Source organism: Crocodylus porosus, unplaced genomic scaffold (genome assembly GCF_001723895.1).
Source record: "Crocodylus porosus isolate Cpor-Errol unplaced genomic scaffold, CroPor_comp1, whole genome shotgun sequence".
Lineage (NCBI taxonomy): Eukaryota > Metazoa > Chordata > Crocodylia > Crocodylidae > Crocodylus > Crocodylus porosus.
In genome coordinates, this window is record NW_017728909.1 from 47,615,984 (window position 1) to 47,638,637 (window position 22,654).

The window sequence follows — 22,654 nt, forward strand, 5'->3', positions numbered from 1 at the left end:
TCCTTATTATGCTCAGGTGTTTTAATGGTCTATGGGTGTTTTATGTAATAAAATACAAATCAATAAACACTACAAGTTACTCTTAAAATACCAGTCTTAAACTGAATTAAGTGGGAACAGGAAGTCACCAGGGTACTCACAGAAAGAAATCTTAAAATAATTAAATTTAGGTTTACTGCATACACCTCCCCACACCAATGCGATCAATTCATGGAATTCTGCACTCCGGCGATCCTAGCAGTGTATTTCCGTTACACCTCCCATTATCCAGGAGTTGATTTGTTTTATTTTAAACAGTAACATACCCCAGAAAACACTGCAATACATTTCCAAACATTACAAGGCCTCGAAGACTAACATGAGGCATAAAATTAAAACATTAAAAAAAAAGTTTGTATTAAAGTCCTAGGAGACCTTAATGATGAAAAGGCTTTTATTAAAATGGCATCTTTAGTGTCTGAAGGTAGTTCTCAATCTACCTAAAGCTTTAAAAAAATGCCCCAAATAAAATAACATATGCCACAAGCAGACCAACCTATAACATATGCCACAAGCAGACCAACCTATCAATATTCTTGAAAATGTTGCACTTGTTGTCTTTAGCCGTGAGCTGGAATGCCAATGCTGTGTGGTGACTTTCCAATACAGCGGTGTCATTATAAAGTACAGCTAATTCACTGCCTGCATTGCAGAGGAATGAGTTGGTCCGTCCTGGGTGATCTACATCATGAATGGTGGCAGCTATTAGTGCAGCCACCTCGTCTAAATGGTCCAGGCTTCCCTATAAGAATGAGTAAAAGTATAAGCATTTATCATATAATGAGCCACAATAAAAAACTGATCATCTTTAGCATAATTACCAGGTATGTATAAGCTCCTTGGGGCATGGCCTTTGTCTTTTTGTAAGTTTCCCACTTACTGAATGTCAAGAGCATTTGCTGTTTCCACCTATCCATTGCTTCCATGAAGCTTTCTTACACCCAAGCCATCTGTTTTGTACAGTTTTTGCTTTAGATGTTGTTCTGTATAGCATACCAGCCTGAAATGAGACTCTAAGCTCCTTCCAAGGGAGTTCTGCTTTGTGTCTGGCAAGGAATTGTGTGCACATACAATACGTATCCACATGCACATACAGCTCTACCGAGAATGACAGTAGTAATAATCTTAAATATCTATTGAGAAATTCATCAGATATTTCTGCTATGAGTAATAAACTGAGAAGTGAAAGTTCCATTAAAAAATAATTTCAGTATTTCTTTCAGCTTATTTTGACAGGTGAATAAAATGTGTTTTGGAGTAAGGAAACAGGAAAAAAGCCACATATTGACTTTCTCCCTTCGCTAGAAAATTTGGTGTAGATGCCATTTTTTCAAAGAGTAAACACAAATTGTATTATAATTGATTCTTTTTAATTCCTCTGACTAAAGAAACATTTCAAAGGAAGGACATGGACAGGATCATGGTAACTAAAGCTATTCTATTCATCACAAAATCCTTGTTGGAAAGATAATGCTTCATACCATCAGCAGTTGTTCTACTGCTTGGTATTCTTACTTGTAATAAACCCAGATGATTTTCTTAATTGCTGCCTCTTTATTTCTAGATTTGCTTCAGGAAAATCATTAATACACTTATAAAAGGTTTTGGATTTTTTTTCTGTTGCTGCCATTTAGGGGGTCTGATCCTTCCTCATGTAATTTCATTACCCATATGAATAACCCCATGGCTTTGAATGAAACTACTTTCACCAGTGGGACTTGCAGAGATGGTGGGGTCAGGGATCAGAGGTAGGGAACATTATTTAAGTTGCTTTAACACACAACTTTCAAGTGGCTTACTTGTAAAATAAAACTGTTATGGCTGCAACTATTAATAGCTAATTGCCCGCTTAAAATGTATTTAAACAGGTGTCAAACTAAAGACCATTCAGGGAATATTGTACCTTAACTCTTTCCTTTCCAAGGAAGAATGCTGTAGCATGTAAAACGTCTGCTGCATGTGTGGAGTTGTGGTATGCATTGGAGGAGTGGTAGTTGGCTTCAATCACCTGGAACCAGGCTCGCACTGTGGCTTCTGAACAGTTTAAAAATTCAGAGACCCCAAACCGGGTAAAAACTTTTAAACCTAGATAAACTAATGGCCTGGAAAATAAGTAAGGAAACCAATATCAGTGAAAATACAGCAAATTCAAGAGATACAGACATGCACAGAATTTACAATTTTCTAAACATCTCCCTGTCCCAAAAAAATCTGTTCATGGCTCCTTCTAATATGTTTTAATAAAAAAGTGAAAACAACACATATTCATAATTTTTAAACCCCTGGCCAACCAGGGTAGTTACTAAAGTTTCTACCATCTTTTCAGATGTACCATTTTGACTCAAATATAAGACAAGATTTTTCCCCCACAGTCAGCATGGGACAAAAAGCTCCTTGTATTACATTTGCATACAAAGAAACCTCATTAAATACATTGTTTATCATTAAATTGCTGCCCAAAGCAGCATGTGCTCAGTAATGGAAACCAAGTATGAAGTTGATTAAATGCAGCCAACATTGAACATGCCTGTAAACTCAAGGAGTGAGAGACAGTTGGTTAAACCTAACCTGGGAATCTGCTGCAGGACAGCATCCACCAATAATACATAGATGGATAGGAAATAGGTGGTTAGATACACCTACACTCTTAGACTGTACATGGCTAGTCTACACATCTTCACACAGGGCACTGCTTCTTTCTCTAGTTTATTGTGGAGAAAGTGTCGACTAGCTGAAAAGGATTTTTATTGTCAGCTGAAGGGTGGCATTTTGTAGCAGAAGTTGGCCCATACTGGGTGGCAATACAGCTTTTTTAAAATAAAATTTTGTTTCCAAGGCCAAATCAGCTCTGAATTAAGTTCCAAATTTTGACTGAATCTAAATCATGAACTTTCTGACTATGGACTAATATCATGCACAGTTTATATGATATATAAGTAGGTGCCAAAGTGCTGCTTAAAAGTGTGCTTATGGAGTACCTGCACTAAAACTTGCAGTTAAAAAAAAAGGTCAAATGCATCTATTCTGGATGAACTGAGTCTATGGCAACCTGCAATCTTTTGTTTAAATAGGTATGTTTATTTCAAAGTCAACGTTTTCAAATTTGTCTCTGACTTCCATGTGCTCAGGGACAGTAATGTGGGGAAGGGAAGCTACAGGGGGAAGGAGTTGGGTGCAGATGGCAAGGGGGGCCACGTGACCCCACCTCCCCAGATTTATTTTCCCTGCTGTAATAGTGGGAGGGGAATAAATTCAAGACAAACCCCCTAATAATTAGATTCTATACCTGGAAAATTATAACAAATTTATAAATTGTCCATATATAGAATCTAATTATTGGGGGGTGTGTCTTATATTCAAGTAAGTGCAGTAATGTAATGTCCTATGAAAAGCACCGCAGAGTTATTGGAACATTGACTTTTGTGATTTTAGTTTGGGTCTCCTGAGTTTTGGTATGTTTTTATAAAACCCTAGCTTCTGATGACCTAATAACCAAGAGAAAGAAAAAAAACTCCTGAAAACATGAGCCAAGTATATCTGACAGGCTCAAAAACTGAAGGCAAATAAAAAGAATCAAATATTGTTTAATTAATTAACAGATTTTCTGACTTCTAGGGACATGCCCCATGACTTGAATGTTTGACTGTTCAAGTTGATAACACCCCCATTTCATCTATACTTCTTGAGGGAGCTTGGAGTCTGAAGTGACTCCTTGCTTATGTCCTACTTACACTTTTCACGTATAAGCAGTGCCAGTTTTAGGAGCACAAGACCACTTTCAGGGAAGGGCCAGAATTCCCATCTACTGTTTAGCAGCTGAACAATCTATATATATGTTAAATCTAGTCAAGAATCAATTACTGGAAGTTAAAGCCAGATAAATTCAAATAAAAAAATAAAGCACATTTTTAATGTCGAAGGTGATCAACCCCTGTGGAAAAATACCAAGGGAACTGATTGTCTCAAAACTCAGTCTGGATGCCTTTTTCTGAAGATATTCTTTCAAACTTTTTGATAGACATGCCAAATTAGCCCCACACCTCCCTAAGTGCTACTCTGATCCCCTTCCTCTGCCTGAAATGCTGCACGGCTTTCTGCTTCCTGCCCTATGCTCCCTTCCCAATCGGCTGCTCTACTTTCCGTTCCCTGCCTATCTGCTGCTGTGCTGCCTCTCCCCTCTCTGATCTCCCTCATGGCATACACAGAGGCTGCCCATACCACTTGCAGCATGTACTACATCTCTGCTTTAGTCAATACAGGACTACCTGGACAAAAGTCTATGGCCAGTATCATACAGGAAGCCAAATCTAATAGTCCCTTCTGGTCTAGAAGATCTATTTATCTGATGAGCCCAGTGCTGCTTTAGCCCTTCTATCTATTTTTTAAAATCACTAATTCAGAGCCACAATAGTCCTAGAACTTCCTTTAATAGGGGGTTACTATTTTTAGCATGACCATGTGCAGCCTCCAGATCCAAAATATACCCCAGATGCTCTGTGGAGTGGCTGGTACAAAAGGATGCTGTGGGACATACAGGAAGTACAGACAGTAGATTGTTCCAGACAGAATGCATATTTTGATAGGGAGTAGGAACAGCTAGGGGTCAAAGTAAATTGACGGAGAAAGAATTCCAAAGGGGATGTTCAAAGATGGCTAGGGTGAGGTTTCTGAACTGTAAAGCATGGACATCCTGAATTTTTTTTTAACAGGTTAGCAAAGCAGATAGGTATCAACACAGAGATCAGTGGAGGGACTCTCAGAAGCTTTTTGAAAGAACTATAGCAAATAAATAGTGAAACCCATTCTTTTAGCAGCTTCATTAAGGGCCCACAGACAGCAGACATGCCTTTTATTTGTAACAGCCTCCAATTCAAAAATGTTGAAGTCCCAGCTTTCTTCATTATCAAGCAACTGTGCGATACAGGGTGGAACATCGTTGATTGCAATTGGCACTGAAAGGTGACTATGGCTCTGGTTCATGTCTGTCAAAATGGAAATTCAGGAATGAAATCAATTATGGTTTTTTACAACTTTATTCCAACTTGCAGGATCCCTATTAGAAACTAATGCCTCAAAGCATAATTTAGGTAAAATCAGATACTGTAGCATTTTATAGAAATTCATCTTTTTTTATAGTCAGTCTGAACATAAACCAAAAGGAAAAATCAGATCAAATCAAGTAAATTTTATGGTCATTTATTTGGATAATATAGTTAATTCTTTTTCAGTCTTATTTTCTAGATTCCTCAGATACATTATTTTCATTGCTTGAACCTGTTTCAGCTCTGAATGGAGACATTCTAACACTTGCTCTTAGATTATTTAGACAACCATTTCCAAAAGCAATAAATCAAACTATAAATTAGCCTGGAGCTCTATGCCAGAATTAGCAATAAATGAAACACTGCACAGGCAAAATAAAGTTTACCATAGAAACTTACTCTTAGAAAATACATACTCATTTCCTGACAGTCTTCTTAAGCCATCCTGAAATAAAGGAGAACACTATAAGTTGTGGGAAATCATGCAACATGTATACATCATTTTCCATTTTTAAGAACATGTTGCAGTTTTTTCAGAAGAATTAGTCTTGGATAATTAAAATACTTGTCATATTTTAGAATGTGCCTTAAGCACCTGGCTTCTTTTTGAGTGTATCAGTTCGGATGTGGATTTGGGTACCCCAGGTTTTAGTTGTTCAAACTCCCCTGCCCCTGAATTGAGAAGTGTTCAGCTACCATATTTGTTTTTAAAGTTCGTATTTCTAGATTTCAGGGACAGTCCAGCTGTAACATTTTTAGATACTACCCTCCTTTAATTCCTTTTCATTGACTGCTTCATATATTTCCACAAAACACCCAGTGTGTTTGTTTATAGTTTGTTTTTGCAGTGGCTAAAAGGAAATAAAGAGAGAGATTCCATTAAGAAATGCAGCCAAGGTTTGGTGTGGAAGACAGTCTGGGTACTGCAAGAGGACTGTAACAAGGCACTCTTCTGAAGTCATTTTTACAGTTCTCATCTAGTAGCTAAATGGATATGGTGTAAAACATTTAATTATCTTCTGTTTAATTTTAGCAATCAGGCCAATGCTTCCTAAACTGTTAGAGGAATAAGAGGCAACAGATTAGGTGACCAAGGTGTGTAGTTTTTCTTGGAACTGTAATGTCATCCTTGTAACAGGATCAGTGTATCCAGCCAGCTGTTTGAATAACAGCAATGGTTACCACCTTGGTACTTATTAGTGCCATTCAGATTAACTTTCTTGTTAAGAGTAAAATATAAAGTTAAAGTGAAACTGAGTGACAGTTACCATTCCCCATTGTCCAGATACTGGGGCTGGTCATTTCTCTGTCAGTCAGATGGACACAGAGCTCCTCTTACATTAGTGCAGCGAGTGGAGGCAGTTTAATTTTCAATCTTTCTTTCTTTACTCACAGTCATCAGACCTCCAACAAGATCACTTGTGTGAGGATCTTCATCTTTGGTACCTAGCTGGGGGGAGTAAAGTTCTGTTGTCCGTAAGATTTCCAGAACTCTGTCCAAGGCCTCTGCTACAGTGACAGGGCTGTTCTCCTGGGCAGCATTAATTATGTTAATAACCTGGGGGAGGAAGAGTGAAAAAACAGGTTCTCTCTCATGTTAGTACAAAGTTGTCATACTCAGTGGATTGTGTTATTACTCATTTTGTAGTGAGAAAGCTTGATTTCCTACACGGTTCTTAATTTAGAGGAAAAAGGGAACACTGGGGGCAGGGGTGGAATTTTATTTCCCTTTGATCATTTAAGGAGCAATTTGTTTTTTTATAGCTATCTAAGAGCTATTTTTGGCACAAGCACACAGGTAGTAATTTTATTTCCTGGCAGTATGGACATGTAAGTAAGAGGCCATACTACATGTACAGCTTGAGCGTGCACAGCAGGCTACCTGCTGGCTGGACACATACATGATTACATGCCCCTGCCCCTTGCAGATGCACACTGGTATTCATGGCCTGAAAACATAGACAGCCCCAAACCCACAACTGCCAGGTGTTAGATACAGGGAGGAGGATATTCTAGGCTCTCCTCATACAGAGCGGGTGTAAGCCTACAGTTCTGCCTTCCTGTCAGAGCATGCTAACCACAATACCAGAGGCAAGGGATTTTGCAGAGCCTTCTCTGGCACTCTTGAAGCTGGCCCCTTGGGCCACCCAGAGATGGAGATATGTGGGAGTAGGAGGAAGAGAGCAAGCCAGAGGGTATATGGTTTATATGGCTGCTGTTGCCCTGGAAAGAAGCAGCTGAGCTCTAGCCTGGCATCTTGATCCTACTGAGGCATATAAGGGGCAGCAGGCTGAAGTTCAAAAGGAGTGCCAGAGAATGGACTAGATTACACTGGATTTCTGGAGGGGTGGTTAGTGCTCTGTGTCGGAAAGCCAGAGAGTTGCAAGCTCAAATCCCCTCTCCGCAAAGGGGACCTAGAACCAGGATTTATAGCTTCTGGGGCAAAATCCCTAACTATACAGTGACCAGGGCTAAAACACAGGGCAGACCACCTTCTCTTCATTTTTGTTCCAGTACTTCTATACGCATACATGGTGTGCAGGCACAATTACAGACTGCCTACCTGTACATAAGTGCCAATAACACTAAAAAACTGCTTTGTAGGTAACATCCCAGGTGTTCTCTCTGTCTTTCAAGAGATCCAAAGAGGAGACTTCTTTTTATAAAGAGCAGTTAAAATTAAGATACAATACCTAAAGACCTTGTGTTGTAAACAGAATGGCGAACCATATTTTCTGGCATGGATAGCTCCAAACTCAGAGTTTGTGTTCTGTAGTAATAGGCAGTAACAACCACCTTACCTTTGTAATAGGAGCTTCTATTGTCATAGAGTGGATTCTGGCCATTGATGAATATCGGCGATTTTGTAAACTTGGGGCTGCGGTTAAATAAAATACAGAGAATTTGCCTTCAGAATAATTATCACTTTACATTCTGACATTGCACAGCATAGAGTGTGTATTTAAATAACAATCCTGACAGGGTGCAGGAGCGCTTTCATAAGGAAACAGCGGTAGGCTGTCATTGGTACCACCCTTCCTGTTGACTCGGTTGAGTTTACTGGTGCTTTCTATAAGGTGCATGTAAATGATAAGGAGTACTGGCAATCCTCTTCTCTTCTTCTTTGAAAGTATCACTGCTGTCAAAGCAGTTTTGTGCCTAAGGCAAGGCTGCCTTTGTTTGTTTTACATTTTTCTTCATTTTTCCAGCCTTAAGTCAAGTGAGTAGCCCTTTCCTACTACTCCTGCACACCTGAAATGGCCTTCCTGGGAGCAAGTCTTCCTCTGTATTAGGAAATCCTACTCATTAGAACTTTTGTCTCTTGCTTGACTCTGCTTTTTGTCTCTCCTTTTTCCTGTGGCTTCCTGCTGTCTGTCCCTTTCCTTCAAAAAGGTTCTCATACCTGTTTCACTTCTGATTTGTGACAGTCTTCTTGCAACCCACCTCCCCTGTTTTCAGTCAATCTCTCTGATCCCTCACTCTCTCAGTGCTCTTTTACACCATAGACCTTCTACCAATCTGCCTGCCTGCAACCAAACATTTAGATCCCTGAAAAAGATGGCATTGTGTGTACATTTGCAAAAAAGCAGAAAGCACAATCATTCTTTCACAATGAAGTACAAGGACTGCCTACAGATGGGATATGGAACAAAAGTGCTATAATCCTAGCCAGGAGCAACATGTGCTTCCTGTAGGATAAAGGAGCTTCTACCTATCTGTACACTGGTAAAGATGAACCAGAAGTGAGAGGGTACAAAGGTTGGCCATGTGGCATTCTGCTCCTGGGCAGGATCTTCCTGATGTTGTATTGTATTGCAGCACTGATGTCTATGCTTGCAGCAGCACATTCCAATTCAAACTGAAGGGATAATGAAAGTGATATAAAAAGGAAAGGGGAGTCAAAGGCCTTTCACACATCTCTTCAGCAATAACTGTATAGGATTCTGCTGCTGTCAATCTTGTTCCTGTTTAAAGCAACTCCTTTGGACTGCTCTGGGAACTTCCTTATTTTTCTTGAGTTCTATTTTCTTACCATCACTACTTCGAGATGTTATTGATTTGATATCAATTGAGTCTTTCCTCCTGTTCTTGCATCTGAAGGAGTGGGATGCTATAAATAGAAAATGAAAGATTTAACATTGTGACAATAATCAACATTTCTTTAGCCTTGCCCACAGAAAACCTAAGCTTGCTACAAACTTTAAAGAAACTATCTCCACAATCCCCATTATATAAGATAAGGAAGCTGAAGCACTGAAAGCTTGCTAAGATATATTTCTCCAACTATTCAATTGGTCTAATAAAAGACACCAGATTGACCCAAAGCACCTTGTCTGCCTTTGTCTTTAGACCAACATGGCTACAACCTACACCCCTTAATACACACACACGTTTTGCTTTCAGAACCTTGAGGGGCAGTTTCATAGAAACTCCTGAACCTATCTCCTTGAAACCTGGTAGGCCCCATGCTCTCAGAAGGAGTTAGCATCCTTGCTGTTTTCATCTAAATCTGCCAAAAAATGACAAAGTTATAGGTATTTCAGTGATTCCCCAGTATAGTCTATGGCTGAATCACTGAATTTCTCCAAATAGGTGCCAAATGTTTCAAAGCCAGTTTGGCTGAATTGATTTGGGACAGTGACCCAAATCTCTAAATCAAATCACTGTCCTCCAAACAAGTAGGAGGCCAAATTGGAGGCAAGTAGGCCAAATCCAAATCAAATACTTCGCTATTCGCATAGGCCTAACAATTACACTGTTAAGACAATCAAACCTATGTGTGGTTTTCTGTTCATTTTTTGGCAAACCAAACCAGGTTACTTCAGGCTAAGGCCTTGCTCATGGAGACTTAGAAAAGTAGCAATACAATAACTTACTCATGTGCTCACACTCTCAAAATAGCTTTTCCTCCTGAGAAAGGAGAGTTCTAGATTAGAGCTCCCCTCCTACATTCTCACAAGTGGTTGCAATTACAGCTATGGGTTAGGTTTTTATGCCAGTATTGTTCAACATCTGGGATTCAGTTAATGGGATTCAGTGCATGCCAAGTTGGTGTGGATGACACCAAGTTAGGCAGTTACAGACACTCTGATGGGTAATGACCTGGATGAACTGGAGAAATGATCCAAAAAAATCAAAGAAGAAAAATTAACCTGGAAAAGTACAGTCTTGCACCTGGGATGGAACAATTTCATGCACAAATACAAACTGGGAAATGATTGGCTGGGCTGAGTACCGCAGAGAAGTACCTGGGGATTGCAGTAGATCATAAGTTGAATATCAGTCGACACTGTGCCCTTGTTGCCAAAAAAAGCCAACAGCATGCTGGGTTGTATCAGCAGCAGTGTCACTTGCAAATCAAGGGAAGTGATTCCTCCATTCACTTCAGAATTGAAGAGGCCTCACCTGGAGTACTGCCTCCAGATTTAGGCCCCACACTTCAAAAAAGATGTGGACAGATTGGAAAGAGTTCAGCAGAGACAAATAGAAATGATTACAGGCTTGAAAAGCAAGACTTATGAGGGAAGGCTGAAAGAACTAGGGTTATTTAGTCCAGAGAAGAGAAGACTGAGAGAGGACTTGATATCAGTCTTCAAATACCTGAAAGGTGATTATAGAGAGAATAGTCATAGGGGATGAGACTAGGAGCAGGTTTCGATGGCCTCAAGCTGAAGCAGATGAAATTTAGGTTGACAGTCTGGAAGAACTTTTGACTATGAGGGTAGTCAAGCATTGGAACAGGCTACATACAGAAGTTGAGTTGGATACTATACTATGAGTTGGACTCTTGAGCTCCAGGAATTTTCAAGAGCAGGTTAGATGGACACTTGGCTGGGAAGGCTTAAGCTGGGGGCTGGACTAGATGACTGTATGAGGGCCCTATCAGCTCAAGTTTTGTATATCCTAGAATCATCATCATTCTTACACGATATCACATGATAGGATGGTGGTTGTATATGTATACGTATACATTTTTAAAAGGCAAGTGAGGGATACAGAAGGATTATTTCGCCCACTTCTGGAAATGCAACATGAACTGCTTAGGAGTGCGCAGCTGTACCCCACAATGTTTTAGAGTAGAAAAGGACTCAAACACTACTGTGATATATTACATGAGCTCTACACTAACTAACGTAGAACAGAAACACTGTATCTAATTAATAATGCAGATGAGGCAGATCAATATAACAATAAGCCTAAAACTGATCCTGTGGAATTCCCTCCCCAGATGAAATAAGCATACAGTATTTCCTAACAGCTTATGATTTCCAAAAAGCAGCTGCCTCACAACTTTATTTCCTTCCCCCACTTTTCTGAGGTACTACCTATGCCCTCACTAACTTCTGTACCAACTTTTGGCAGAGAACTTGATGACTTTTTGCAAGTAGGAAAAAAATGCCTCATGAATGTAACTAACTTGCATATACTGTATTATTTAAGTATTGTCAGAAAATGACTGCCATTGCTATGTCTCCACGTGCATTTCCATGACTGAAATATATGAATATACTGTGGTCCATCATAACAAACTGTTAAGAGACTCATAAGGCTGTCCTGATGACGGCATAAGGCAACTTCCAGCAGCCAAGCTAATTCACATCTTTACAATGCATCAATGAAATGAGTGTCTTAATATTTACTTCAAATCATTAGTTATGCAATGTTAAATTGTTAACTAGCTTTAACTAATTTATGGCTTTAAAAAACCTAATTATTAGTTGACATGAAAGCAAAACAACATTTAACTATATGACATTAGGAGTTATAGATTTTAGGGATATTAAGTAAAGAAGCAGAGGTCAGAGAGAATGAGAAGTCAGGCTGAGTTCCTGACTCCAGGTCTGGGCTCCACACCATTTCATTCTCAACATCAAGAACAAGCCATTACTAGGTCTTTAAACAAGTCTGTCAGACTTTGACAAGTTCTACTGAACTACTGTTTTTAATTCTAACCAATCAATGAACCTGACCTGACTGATATTATGCCACATTTTACAACAGCATACATTGTTATATATATTCAGTTCAGGCAGTGGAACAATGCCAGTTTCCACATGCTGGGGATCAAATCCATTAATATAACTATGGCAGTTATGTTAACTATTAGCACTATTCCATAAATAAATGCAACAAAAGGGTAATGACTAACATTAAATATTGTGCAAAAGCAATGGCATGTTGTTCTAGCAGTACAGTGGTCCACTAGCATCAAAAATGGGCCAGCTCCTTTGATGATATAAACCCATTTGGCCATTAAATGGACAGAACAAAGACAAGATCTACTTATACCAGCAAATGGTCTGGCCACATGTTTGAAACTATACAAGTATATAGAGATAAATGTCAATATCTAACCTGACTGAGAATTGTCGCCTGCATACTTCTCATCACGGTGACTCTTGTAGAGCTGAAGTTGTATGAATGGTAAAATAAAGAAGAAGAAAAGAAAAGATTTTAAAGGCGTACATTCAACACAAACATTAACAAGCGCTATCTGTTCAGTTACTTGCAAAAAGTCTTTAAAATGCCTTCTTAAAATGTAATTGGATATATAGAAATAGCAACAATGAGAGAAAGAAGGGACACACAAGTAATTATACTGTTTTTCTATATTATTAGTGGAACTCAAAAAGGTGCAGAGAAAGGCAACAAGGATGACACAGGGCATAGAGAGGCTTCCATATGAAAAGAGACTAATAAGAACTTTTTAGCTTAGAAAAAAAGATGGCTGAGGGGACTATAGGACAGAGGTTTATAAAATAATGAATGGTGTGGAGAAAGTAAATAGGATTTACTATTTACCATCTCTTACGATATCAGAAGTAGGGAACACACAAGGAATTAGAAAACAGGTTTAAAACTAACAGAAGGAAGTTCTTTCACATAGTGTGCAATTATTTTGTGGAATTCATTGCCACATGATGTTGTGGAGACTGACAATTGAACCATGTTCAGAAGAGGATTAGACAAACTGATATAGGATAGGTTCATCATTAGGTATTAAACATTACAGTTAAGGTGCAATTTCCAAAGTAGGACTTCCTAGGTCTTAGAAACTGTAAGGAATGAGTGCAAAGGGACCAATCAGTCTGGATAGGCCTTGCATAAATACTTTTCCCCTTAGCTTCTACTTAGTGCCACTCTGAGATACAGAATACTTGGCTTATGGATTTGTGGTCCACTCCAGTGTGGCATGTCTTATGTTTTAGTGCTTCCTGTTTAATTTCCTTAACTATAAAAGAATGGATTTTCTTTTTATATTAGTTCTAAGTCCCATTTCTTAGTAAAATCAACTGGGGTCTGGCCACGTTTCACCCCCGCCACCAAAGCCTGGCAAGGGCTGCTTTCTCCCCCACGCCCCCTAGGCAGACCCGAGCTGGGATCCCTGCAGGCAGGGTGGGGGTTTAAACCTCTCCCCAATTATAAGAAGGATTCATGTCTTTGTCTCCATCAGAATGCATTAAATTTGTGCTTAAAATTAGGCACATAATAGTTTTATGAAAGTAAGTTTCCATTTAGAAAACTTTTCTTAATATAATCTTCACTATAATCTTGTTCTCCCCCCCACCCCCCAAAAAAAAGAAAGAAAAAGAAAAAGAAGTACAATTTCTTAGGCACAAATCTATAACATATAACTTCTTGCTACATTATGAGTCTGGCACAGAAACCTGTACATTAGAAATTACCGTGTAGAATTCTTTATACAATGACACCTCTGATGGAGACAAAGACATCAATGCTTTATTCTCACACTGATAAAAAAGAAAGAGTGGCCAATGCATGAGAATTCAAGGAGGGAAACTTTTGTGTTTGTGTATAGGATTGGCAGGTGTTGAATCCAAGCAGTTTTAGAGTTACACAGGCCCCATGAAGGACAGACTTTGAACAAAATTCAGATCATGGCAGCTTTTACTGTCCCATAACTACAAATGATTTAATCAATTCCTTTTTAACCTGTCACATAAAATCTTAACTTTAAAAAGTATGGTGCTCTTCTTTATTCAGCTAGTTATATATTTGGTATACTGTATTTTATCACATATGATACAGCTTTTCCCCAAAAACCAGCTGGAAGTAATTAGAGTATGTATTTAATGTGCAAAACACAGTAAAGGCAGGTTCTAATACGTTCTGCAGCAGTACTCAGAGTATGGCCTGCTGGCCACATCTGGCCTGTGGGGTCAAGCCATTTGGCCCATGGGGCTGCCCACAGGTTTGCAAATTCGGTGCTGGGAGGGAAATGGAAGCATTAGTTGCTGCAACACTGGGAATAATGGCAATTAACGCTGCCACTACTTCCTGCTGACAATATTTTGGACCCATGGAGAGCCCCCCAGCCACATGACATGGCTCTGCATACTAGATCGGGCTAGCACATGGTGTCAGTGGCTAGCTCTGGACCCAGGGTGCAGGGTTGATCTGCTGGCCCCATCCAGCATGTAGGGCTAGTAGCAGGGTTGGGAGCAGACTCAACTCCCTAGCTGCTGCTACTGATCAGTTACTTTTCACAAGGAAAGATCTTTTTCTTCATGCTGCCTTTCAAAAACAAGGTGTGTATTATATTCCAGAGCATCTTATATGCAAGAAAATGCAGTAAATCCAGAACCAATTAAGAGTTTTATATTACAAAGCATTATCCTCCTAACAATGGGTGACTCATTATTTTTTCATAATTAAAAGACCCACAGTTCATCCACAACTCTCTCAACAATGAAAGACCATTGCATCTTGTCACAGCGCGGGACCCTAGGAGCGGCCATGATCTCTCTAACGCCTCTACCCTACCAAGTTGCCTGCTGTGCCTTCTCTGGCACCCGACTGCTGTACCCTCCCAGGGCACCAGGAACCCCTATGCTACTGGGGAGCTCCCTCGAGGCCTCCTCCAACCCCTACAGCCTCACCCGGTCCTCCGGTCTTACAATAGCAAACAGAAAACACAAAGCCACGAGCCAACCGGCTGCAATGCAAAAGAAGCCTCCTGGCTATAACGTGCATGCCGCGCCACCCTGGCTATACTTCATCCCTGTCAGGGTTCTCTCCACCCCGTACCATCAGGCAGACGCTCAGGCGATCCGGCTGCTCTGCTCTGCAGCAGAGCTCCCACTCCTCAGGCTGCCAGAGGGGAACTGCCTCTTAGGCTTCAGCCTGGGCTGTTTATATACTCCAGGCCCTGCCCCCTCCTGGTCAGCTGACCAACTGTGGTTGCCCCAGCAACCGGCACCTGTATCCCTTCATAGGAGCAGGGCACCAGAGTGCCCCTGCGACACATCTTAAGAGCATGAATTACACACACAATACACCAATTAATATATTAGTGAATAAAAACTACTTCCATGGAGTTACATCAGATTCTGATCCTTCCATCTGTGTAAAGTGGGAGTAACAGACATGAGAATCTAGTCCAGCCAATTTCTAATTTTATCTGGACTCTATAAGTACCTTTTTTTGTATTTGGATCACTATATTGGCTCAATATGTGCTGGGAGTGTTTATATCAATTAAACACTCCCAGCATGTCTGTGCAGTGTGTTTACTTTTATCCTACCAGTGATCAAGGAAGAATCCAGGTTAATTTAGGGCTCTTGTCATCAGGCAATATCTACCAATATTAGAGTGAGACATGTTGGTGGGAACGGGGATCCCAGCCTTACAAGCTAAGTGACATTCCCAGAGACATGTCTGCACAGACCAAGATGACTCAGGAAGATTTGGAAGTCCTGCACTGCACAGTGTATACTACTGCTGCCTCAAAAGACAGTAACACTAGCAAGCCTTTTCTAAATAGGTGCTATCTTGCCTATAACCACCACCACTAAACCCTGTCCCTTTACCATCTGACATTCTAGCAGCAACACTGTCAGGATTCAGACAGTTACAGCTGACCATATGCCAGACCAAACCTAGCTAATTTATTCTCTATAATATCTTTCATGTGAGTGAGTAAATAAGTCAACAGAAAGTAAAACAAAAACGTCACCAAGGTAAAACAAACTTAATCACTGCAGAGAGAGAAGTCTGATTGCAGAGAGACAGGAAAACTTTTGCTAAGGAATAAATTGCCTTAGACATTTTAGCAAAATGTTACAGAGATGTTCTTTAATATAAGAATCCTTAATATAAGAATCCTTACAATTCCATCTCTCAAGTAAGATAGGAGAGGTTGGGTTACAGAAGTTTTGTTTGTTCTGAGGCCACACTTGGGTGGCATTTGAGAAATACCATCACTTCAGTTAACTGATTAATTTGCCACTGAAAGAGAAATGCAAGTTACAGCTAATTATCTGGTAGTGACTAATTACTGGCAGGAGAAAAGGCAAAAAGCTGCATTGATAAGGAATTGGAAGAATGATGAATTATCCTATAAGAGAATGAACTGTGCAGGAGTCCCAATATGGATGAGGCTGCTGCCCCCTGTCCTGCCCTGGAACCCAGCCCCCCTGCTCTCAGATTGTGCAGGACCCTTGGGTTTGGAACCATGCACCAGTCCTCCCACCTTGCAGGGTTTGCCCTGGGCACCGGCTCTGTTTGTTATGCTATTGTGTTGGTGCCTTAATATATCTCAGTGTGCTTTCAGTTCTGAACCCAATTTAACGGCTGATGCTGGACTTGGATTTTTCTCCAGTGTACAACCATTTTATGCCTCTGCAAAGTTCTACTTTACATCAGAAGAGCATATTTCACACCAGTGAAAAACATCCCAAGCACAGACACAACCACTGTTAATTATTTCACTCTTAATCACGGACAGAGTTCTCTTAATCTGCTAATCATATCTCAGATACAGAAAGCCCAAATTGCCACAGTTCCAGAAACCTGCCGTTCTCTCTGACAACTTCTATACTGCAGTTATATGATTCAGAGGAAAAACCTGCACCGTGTTGAAAATTACAAGTGAGGCAATAAAAAGTTACAAGTGTGGCAATAACAAATAAAAAAGATAGATCTGCACCTTATATACTAACCAATGTAGATATATAGCAAATGCTTTCATGAGCTGTAGCTCAGTTCATCAGAGGTTGTGATAGGGCGTGCAAAACAACAAGAACAACAGGAGATGCCATTCTAATTGCACATTTTTATTTCCATTTAATTCTATAGAAGACTTAGTTTTAATTGTCAAGAAGCTGCTGCTGGCTTTGAAGTTTGCACAATAATTGCTCAAGAAATGAGAGTTTACAGCAGCCTACACAGGGTCTCAGTTTCCTTTTGTTAGAACCAATCTTTGCCACTAGAGGGTGCAAGTCTGCAATGTCTGAGTCTGGAACAAAGTTCTCTCAACTTATTGTTACTAGAACTGTATGAATTTAATACATAAAGACACATCCCCAAATGGCAGAAATTGCAAATTACAGAAAAAGCAAAGGTAAACTGTAAAAGGCACGTTTAATTTGTGCCCTTTACTACTTCTTTATGCAGATAGCTTTATTTTTCTGCTCATCTTTACTTTCTTGTATGCATTCTACTTATTATCTGTGTATATAATTTATTTTAAAAAATCTTCATCTGCAGCACTCCACTTTAAAACCTATATCAAATAAGTTGCAAACAAGGCACCATTAGGCTTCTGCTTTGTTTACAAATGAACAAAAAATTGAAAATATGTGCAATGGTGGTATTGCTATCTATTAGCAAAATGTATCTCTAACGATTTAACCCTTTTAAACTAATGTGATTTTAAAGTACAATTTTGATCTGCACAAGCAACAATGTTTAAAAACTCACTGGCCCACAACACTGGGTTAACTCGTGGCACTTAGGGGAGGTCCCTGAAGACTGGAAGAGGATCAATGTTGTGACTGGAAGAGGATCAATGTTGTACCCATCTTCAAGAAGGGGAGGACAGAGGACCTGGGCAACTATAGGCCAATTAGCCTGACTTCTATCCTAGGGAAAATCCTGGAAAAATTAATCAAGGAATCTATGTGCAATTCGCTTGCAAAAGCTAGGATTCTGAATGACAGCCAGCATGGCTTTGCTGTTGGCAGGTCTTGTCTTACCAATCCCCTTTTATGACAAAGTAACTGGCCACCTGGATAAGAGAGAGTAGGTCAACACTGTATACCTAGACTTCCAAAAGGCCTTCGATCTCGTATCCCGTGATGTTCTTATGGGAAAATTGGAGGTTTGAGGGCTTATTTGCTTGAGAGTTAGGTGGGTAGGGAGCTGGATGCGGGTTAGGACACAGAGAGTTCTCATGTACGGATCTGTGTCATCCTGGAGAGAAGTGGCCAGTGGTGTCCCTCAGGGGTCTGTGCTTGGTCCAGTGCTTTTCAATATCTTTATCAATGATTTGGATGTGGGGGTGAAGAGCTCATTGGCCAAGTTCGCAGATGACACCAAGGTATGGGGGAGTGTGGTCACATTGGAAGATAGGCTGTAGAAACAGGCAGACCTAGGCAGGCTGGCAAGATGGGCAGATCAGAACCAGATGAAGTTCAACTTTGAGAAGTGTAAAGTGCTCCATCTGGCAACAAACAATCCCCAACATACTTACAGGCTCAGTGGCGCCAATTTGACAAGCACCACAATTGAAAGGGACGTAGGGGAAATAATAGACCACAGTATGAACATAAGCCATCAGTGCGATGCTGTAGCCAGCAGGGCAAACAATACTCTGACATGCATCAACCGATGCATCTCAAGCAAAACCAAGGAAATGATCCTTCTGCTTTACTCAGCATTGGTGAAACTACAGTTGGAGTACTGCATTTAGTTCTGAGCACTACACTTCCACAAGGATGTGGAAAAGCTTGAGAGAGTCCAGAGAAGAGCCACCCATATGACCAGAGACCTGCAAGGCAAGCCATATGAGGAAAGGCTGAGGGACTTGGGCCTCTTCAGCCTAAAATATAGAAGGCTGAGAGGGGCTTGGTAGCAGCTTACCACTATATCAGGGGAACACATCAAGGGCTCAGTGAACAACTGTGCACCAGGGCACCCTTGGAGAAAACCAGGAGTAATGGCCACCAACTCCTGGAAGACTGTTTCAGGTTTAACTCTAGGAAAAACTTCTTCACAGTTAAGGTGTCCAGACTGCAGAATAAACTCCCTCCAGAGGTGGTTCAATCACCTGCCCTGGAAATCTTCAAGAGGAGACTGGACGGTCACCTTGCTGGGGTCACCTGATCCCAGCTGTCTTTCCTGCCTAATGCAGAAGGGCTGGACCCGATGATCTTGCGAGGTCCCCTCCAGCCTCTTACAATCTATGAACTTATGAAAGGATTGCCCAGTTGGCAGCTGACAGGCCACACAGAGCCCAGGAGATATTAAGTTGCAGCCCCTGGACTCTGATTGAGTCTTTGCTCCCACTGCTCCTCCCCGTCACTCTAGTGGCAATACGATCTGAAGCCTCTGAGCTCTTTCTCCCTTCCCTGCTGCTTCCTACCCTCATCCAAAAGAGTGGGGGAGTGCTGTGTAGTGTGGGGAACTGAGGATGAGGCTAGGATGAGCATAGGGTTGGGGTGGGAGGAATTGGGGCCATGCAGAGGGAGAGATCATTCCCACAGGGGGCAGCAGCTGGGTGGGGGGTGCCCATACAGAGCAGAGCAGGACAGAATCTATAAAAGTGGTCCAGGGGCCTGTGGCTTGTCTAGTGCAGCCTGTCTAGCATGTGGCACCTGTGTGCGGCACCACAAACCATATGTACTGCATATGCAGGCATTTGCCACGCTGCTAATTTGCAGTGCAGTGAGCTTTTTGATACCAGGAGATCCCAGTGTCAAAAAAACCTGTGCCAGAAAAAAGATGTGCATGTGGTTGCAGGCTCCATGTACCCTGATCACTGTTGCTAGAGCCCCAGGAGGCCCCCAGGACAGGCTGCTGGGACCAGCCCAGGTACTGCTCCCAGCCTCCCCTAGCCCACCTGGGGCAACTTGCCACACACCAATGTGTACACGTGCAGAGGCGTTCCCCAGGGACAACTATGTGCCACTGCTAGTTGTCCCTGGGGAATGCACATTCCCGCTCGTGGGGACATGCCCCGTATGTCCATTTCATCCAAAAGTAGAAGTTGCCCCATGCATGCACAAGATATATTGCAATAATAAGTCCATAGAATTAAAAATGACTGGCTAACACTTTTTAAGCACAAATATCTTTATCCACATTAAAGGGAAAAGTATATTTAACATTGTGGTGGTTAGAACAGATTTGTTTCTGTGTTCTTGAACATGATAAATTTACCAACTATAGAATAGGTCTAGAGGTTGCTAGTTAACTTGTCAGCACATATGTGACATTCTGAAGACGGCAGGGTCATGCATTAATGTTGGCATGATACAAACAGCTCCCATTCAGAGGGGCAGCAGGAAGGGTTCTAGCACATGTCCTCAAGACTTGCTCCATGAAATCATGTCCTGGATGGACATACTTACCTACCAGAGAAACATGAGCCTGACTGCCTTCCCTGATCCAGTCAGAACATACTACCTGCAGCATTTTTCAAGAGGATTTGACCATTTTATAATTTTGTTTTAGAAATTAATAGATTGGTCATAAATAGAAAAGTAGCAAAAAGTACTACAAAAGGGAATACAATACCTGCTTATTGTTTTCATTGGTATAACACAGCTTCTTGATAGACACAAAATGTCTAATTTTCCTAGAAATATAAATAACAGATTGTTACTCCATGAAATTATTAAGACAGACACAAAGTGGCATGCTTAAATTAACACACTCCTTTCCCTGTTTAAAGCAGAGACCATGGTGATCCCATGAAACCAGACACAAAAATCAAAGCATAAAACAGATTACCAGGTGAAGAGCACTCTTTTTATTTCATGGCCAAGTCCTGTCCTTGGTTACTTGTTTTGTATACCTCTGTGGGAGGTTCATTTGCATACCTGAGAGCAGAACTTGGCCATGCATGTGTAACTGTGCAAGGACAGCAAAGCATGCTCATGAACAAGAAAAGAAAGCCTTCACCTAAAGGGTCAGCCTGCCTGAATGGTTTACTTACAGTTTGGATACTAGGACAAATCTTTCTTAAAATTATATTTAAGAAGGTGCTTTATTAATCTTTTGATAGTACCATGCCACTAAACATTCATCTGCAGGCTTCTTATTAGTGATATTCTAACAATTTATTATTATTGCTATTTGACTTCTCTCATACAATTTTAAACATGGGTCTTTTGCTAAAATCTGAGTCCTCGTCCACAACCACACAGCTGCATTAATTTCAGTGGGGCTGTAATAGATGTTCATCAGCCTAGAATTTGGTGCCCTGTCATTTAACTTTGATAATACTACTAACCCTCTAGCTACCTCTAGGTAGCTTACAAATAATAAGCAACAGCCTAATCAACATTTATCCATGTATTGAGCGCACAAGGGTTTCCATACTAAAGTCTCAGGTATGCAAAACAGTCTCATTCACATATTGTGAAAACAAACAAAAGCTTGCTTTTTGGGTAAACTACTTACCCTCCTTGACCAATCACAGGTGTTATCTTTACATGTTGTTGGATACTGTCTCCTGATTTCCTTCTTGCATAATAAACCCCTTGCCATTCCTAAACAAATGTAATGAGAACTTCTAAGTATATTTTAAATTAGATGTCATTACATTTTGATTTTAAAAGTATGGCTGTATTCTGACAGAGTATTTCAGAATACCATGTTTAATGGATATTTTCTATAATTATCTGATAGGGAAGTCAGCCATGCATTTTCTTTAAGAGTCCAGAATTCCTATAATTTCTTTTGAGCACTTGAGGTTAGTAATACTGCACATTGTGAGGTTTGCCAGCTACTTCTGATCTTAAGCAGTCTCCTTAAGCCTTTAGCTTTATTTCTCACCTACACTTTTACCAGTATGGATGAGTGAAACTGGAACACAAAAAACCCAGACTTTTCAGCCCTGTAATTACATCCTCATTGCATGCAGATCAGTAAAGGTTAAGGGCTTCACACAACACTGATGTTGGGTATCCTCTGGAACAGATGTAGGATGTCACGGGTTAAACACCAAGTCTTTTTGGGAAGAAGTCTGTGTAGAGGGAGCAATGAGGTAGCATCAAAGGTGGATCTGAATCTACTACATTGTATGAAGAGCAAAGTTTCCACTGACTACAGTGCATGCAGGTTAGGTTGGGGTGAGCTGCTTCCATGAAAAAAACTGCAAGATTTTTTAAATTCAATGTTGTCATTCAGGGTGGCTATCAATAGGCTAAACTGAAAAAGAGAAGCCATTTCTAACACACGTAGACAAGCTTTCTTTTGGAATATGGCAATCGTGGAATATGGGTCGTTTTGATATCCAGACAGATAAGCACTTTAAATGGTGTAATAAAGATTATATTAGATCCCAGATTATACCTCAGGTTGTGACTCAGTGGTAGTTGGTGCAAATTGAAGGTGGAGAGCAAGGAAAGCTTTTTTAAAAGCACCTTACAACACCCTTGCTTCCTGATCTGAAGGCCATGTTAGAAATGGAATATTGTTAGAAATGGAGTATTGTTAGAAATGCACAGCTTGCATCTTGCACCTGATAAGAAAGAAACACTGCCAAGGACTTTTTTCCTTGCCCAGCCTTGCCACAGCTTTTCTTATACTAAATCGCAGACTCT

General features: G+C 40.6%; 1 protein-coding gene across 1 annotated transcript in view; it reads right to left on the minus strand.

The window, feature by feature from the left end:
* PDE8B (phosphodiesterase 8B) overlaps positions 1-22,654 on the minus strand; it is a 204,654-nt gene that overhangs the window by 13,932 nt on the left and 168,068 nt on the right. The window contains exons 10-19 of the mRNA XM_019532208.1: positions 21,510-21,598; positions 20,622-20,682; positions 12,438-12,489; positions 9,115-9,192; positions 7,883-7,959; positions 6,475-6,639; positions 5,481-5,526; positions 4,886-5,021; positions 1,943-2,141; positions 564-781 (exon numbers count right to left, since the gene is read on the minus strand). Of these exons, the coding sequence (XP_019387753.1) occupies positions 564-781; positions 1,943-2,141; positions 4,886-5,021; positions 5,481-5,526; positions 6,475-6,639; positions 7,883-7,959; positions 9,115-9,192; positions 12,438-12,489; positions 20,622-20,682; positions 21,510-21,598 (1,121 nt within the window). The remainder of the gene's footprint in view (positions 1-563; positions 782-1,942; positions 2,142-4,885; positions 5,022-5,480; positions 5,527-6,474; positions 6,640-7,882; positions 7,960-9,114; positions 9,193-12,437; positions 12,490-20,621; positions 20,683-21,509; positions 21,599-22,654) is intronic.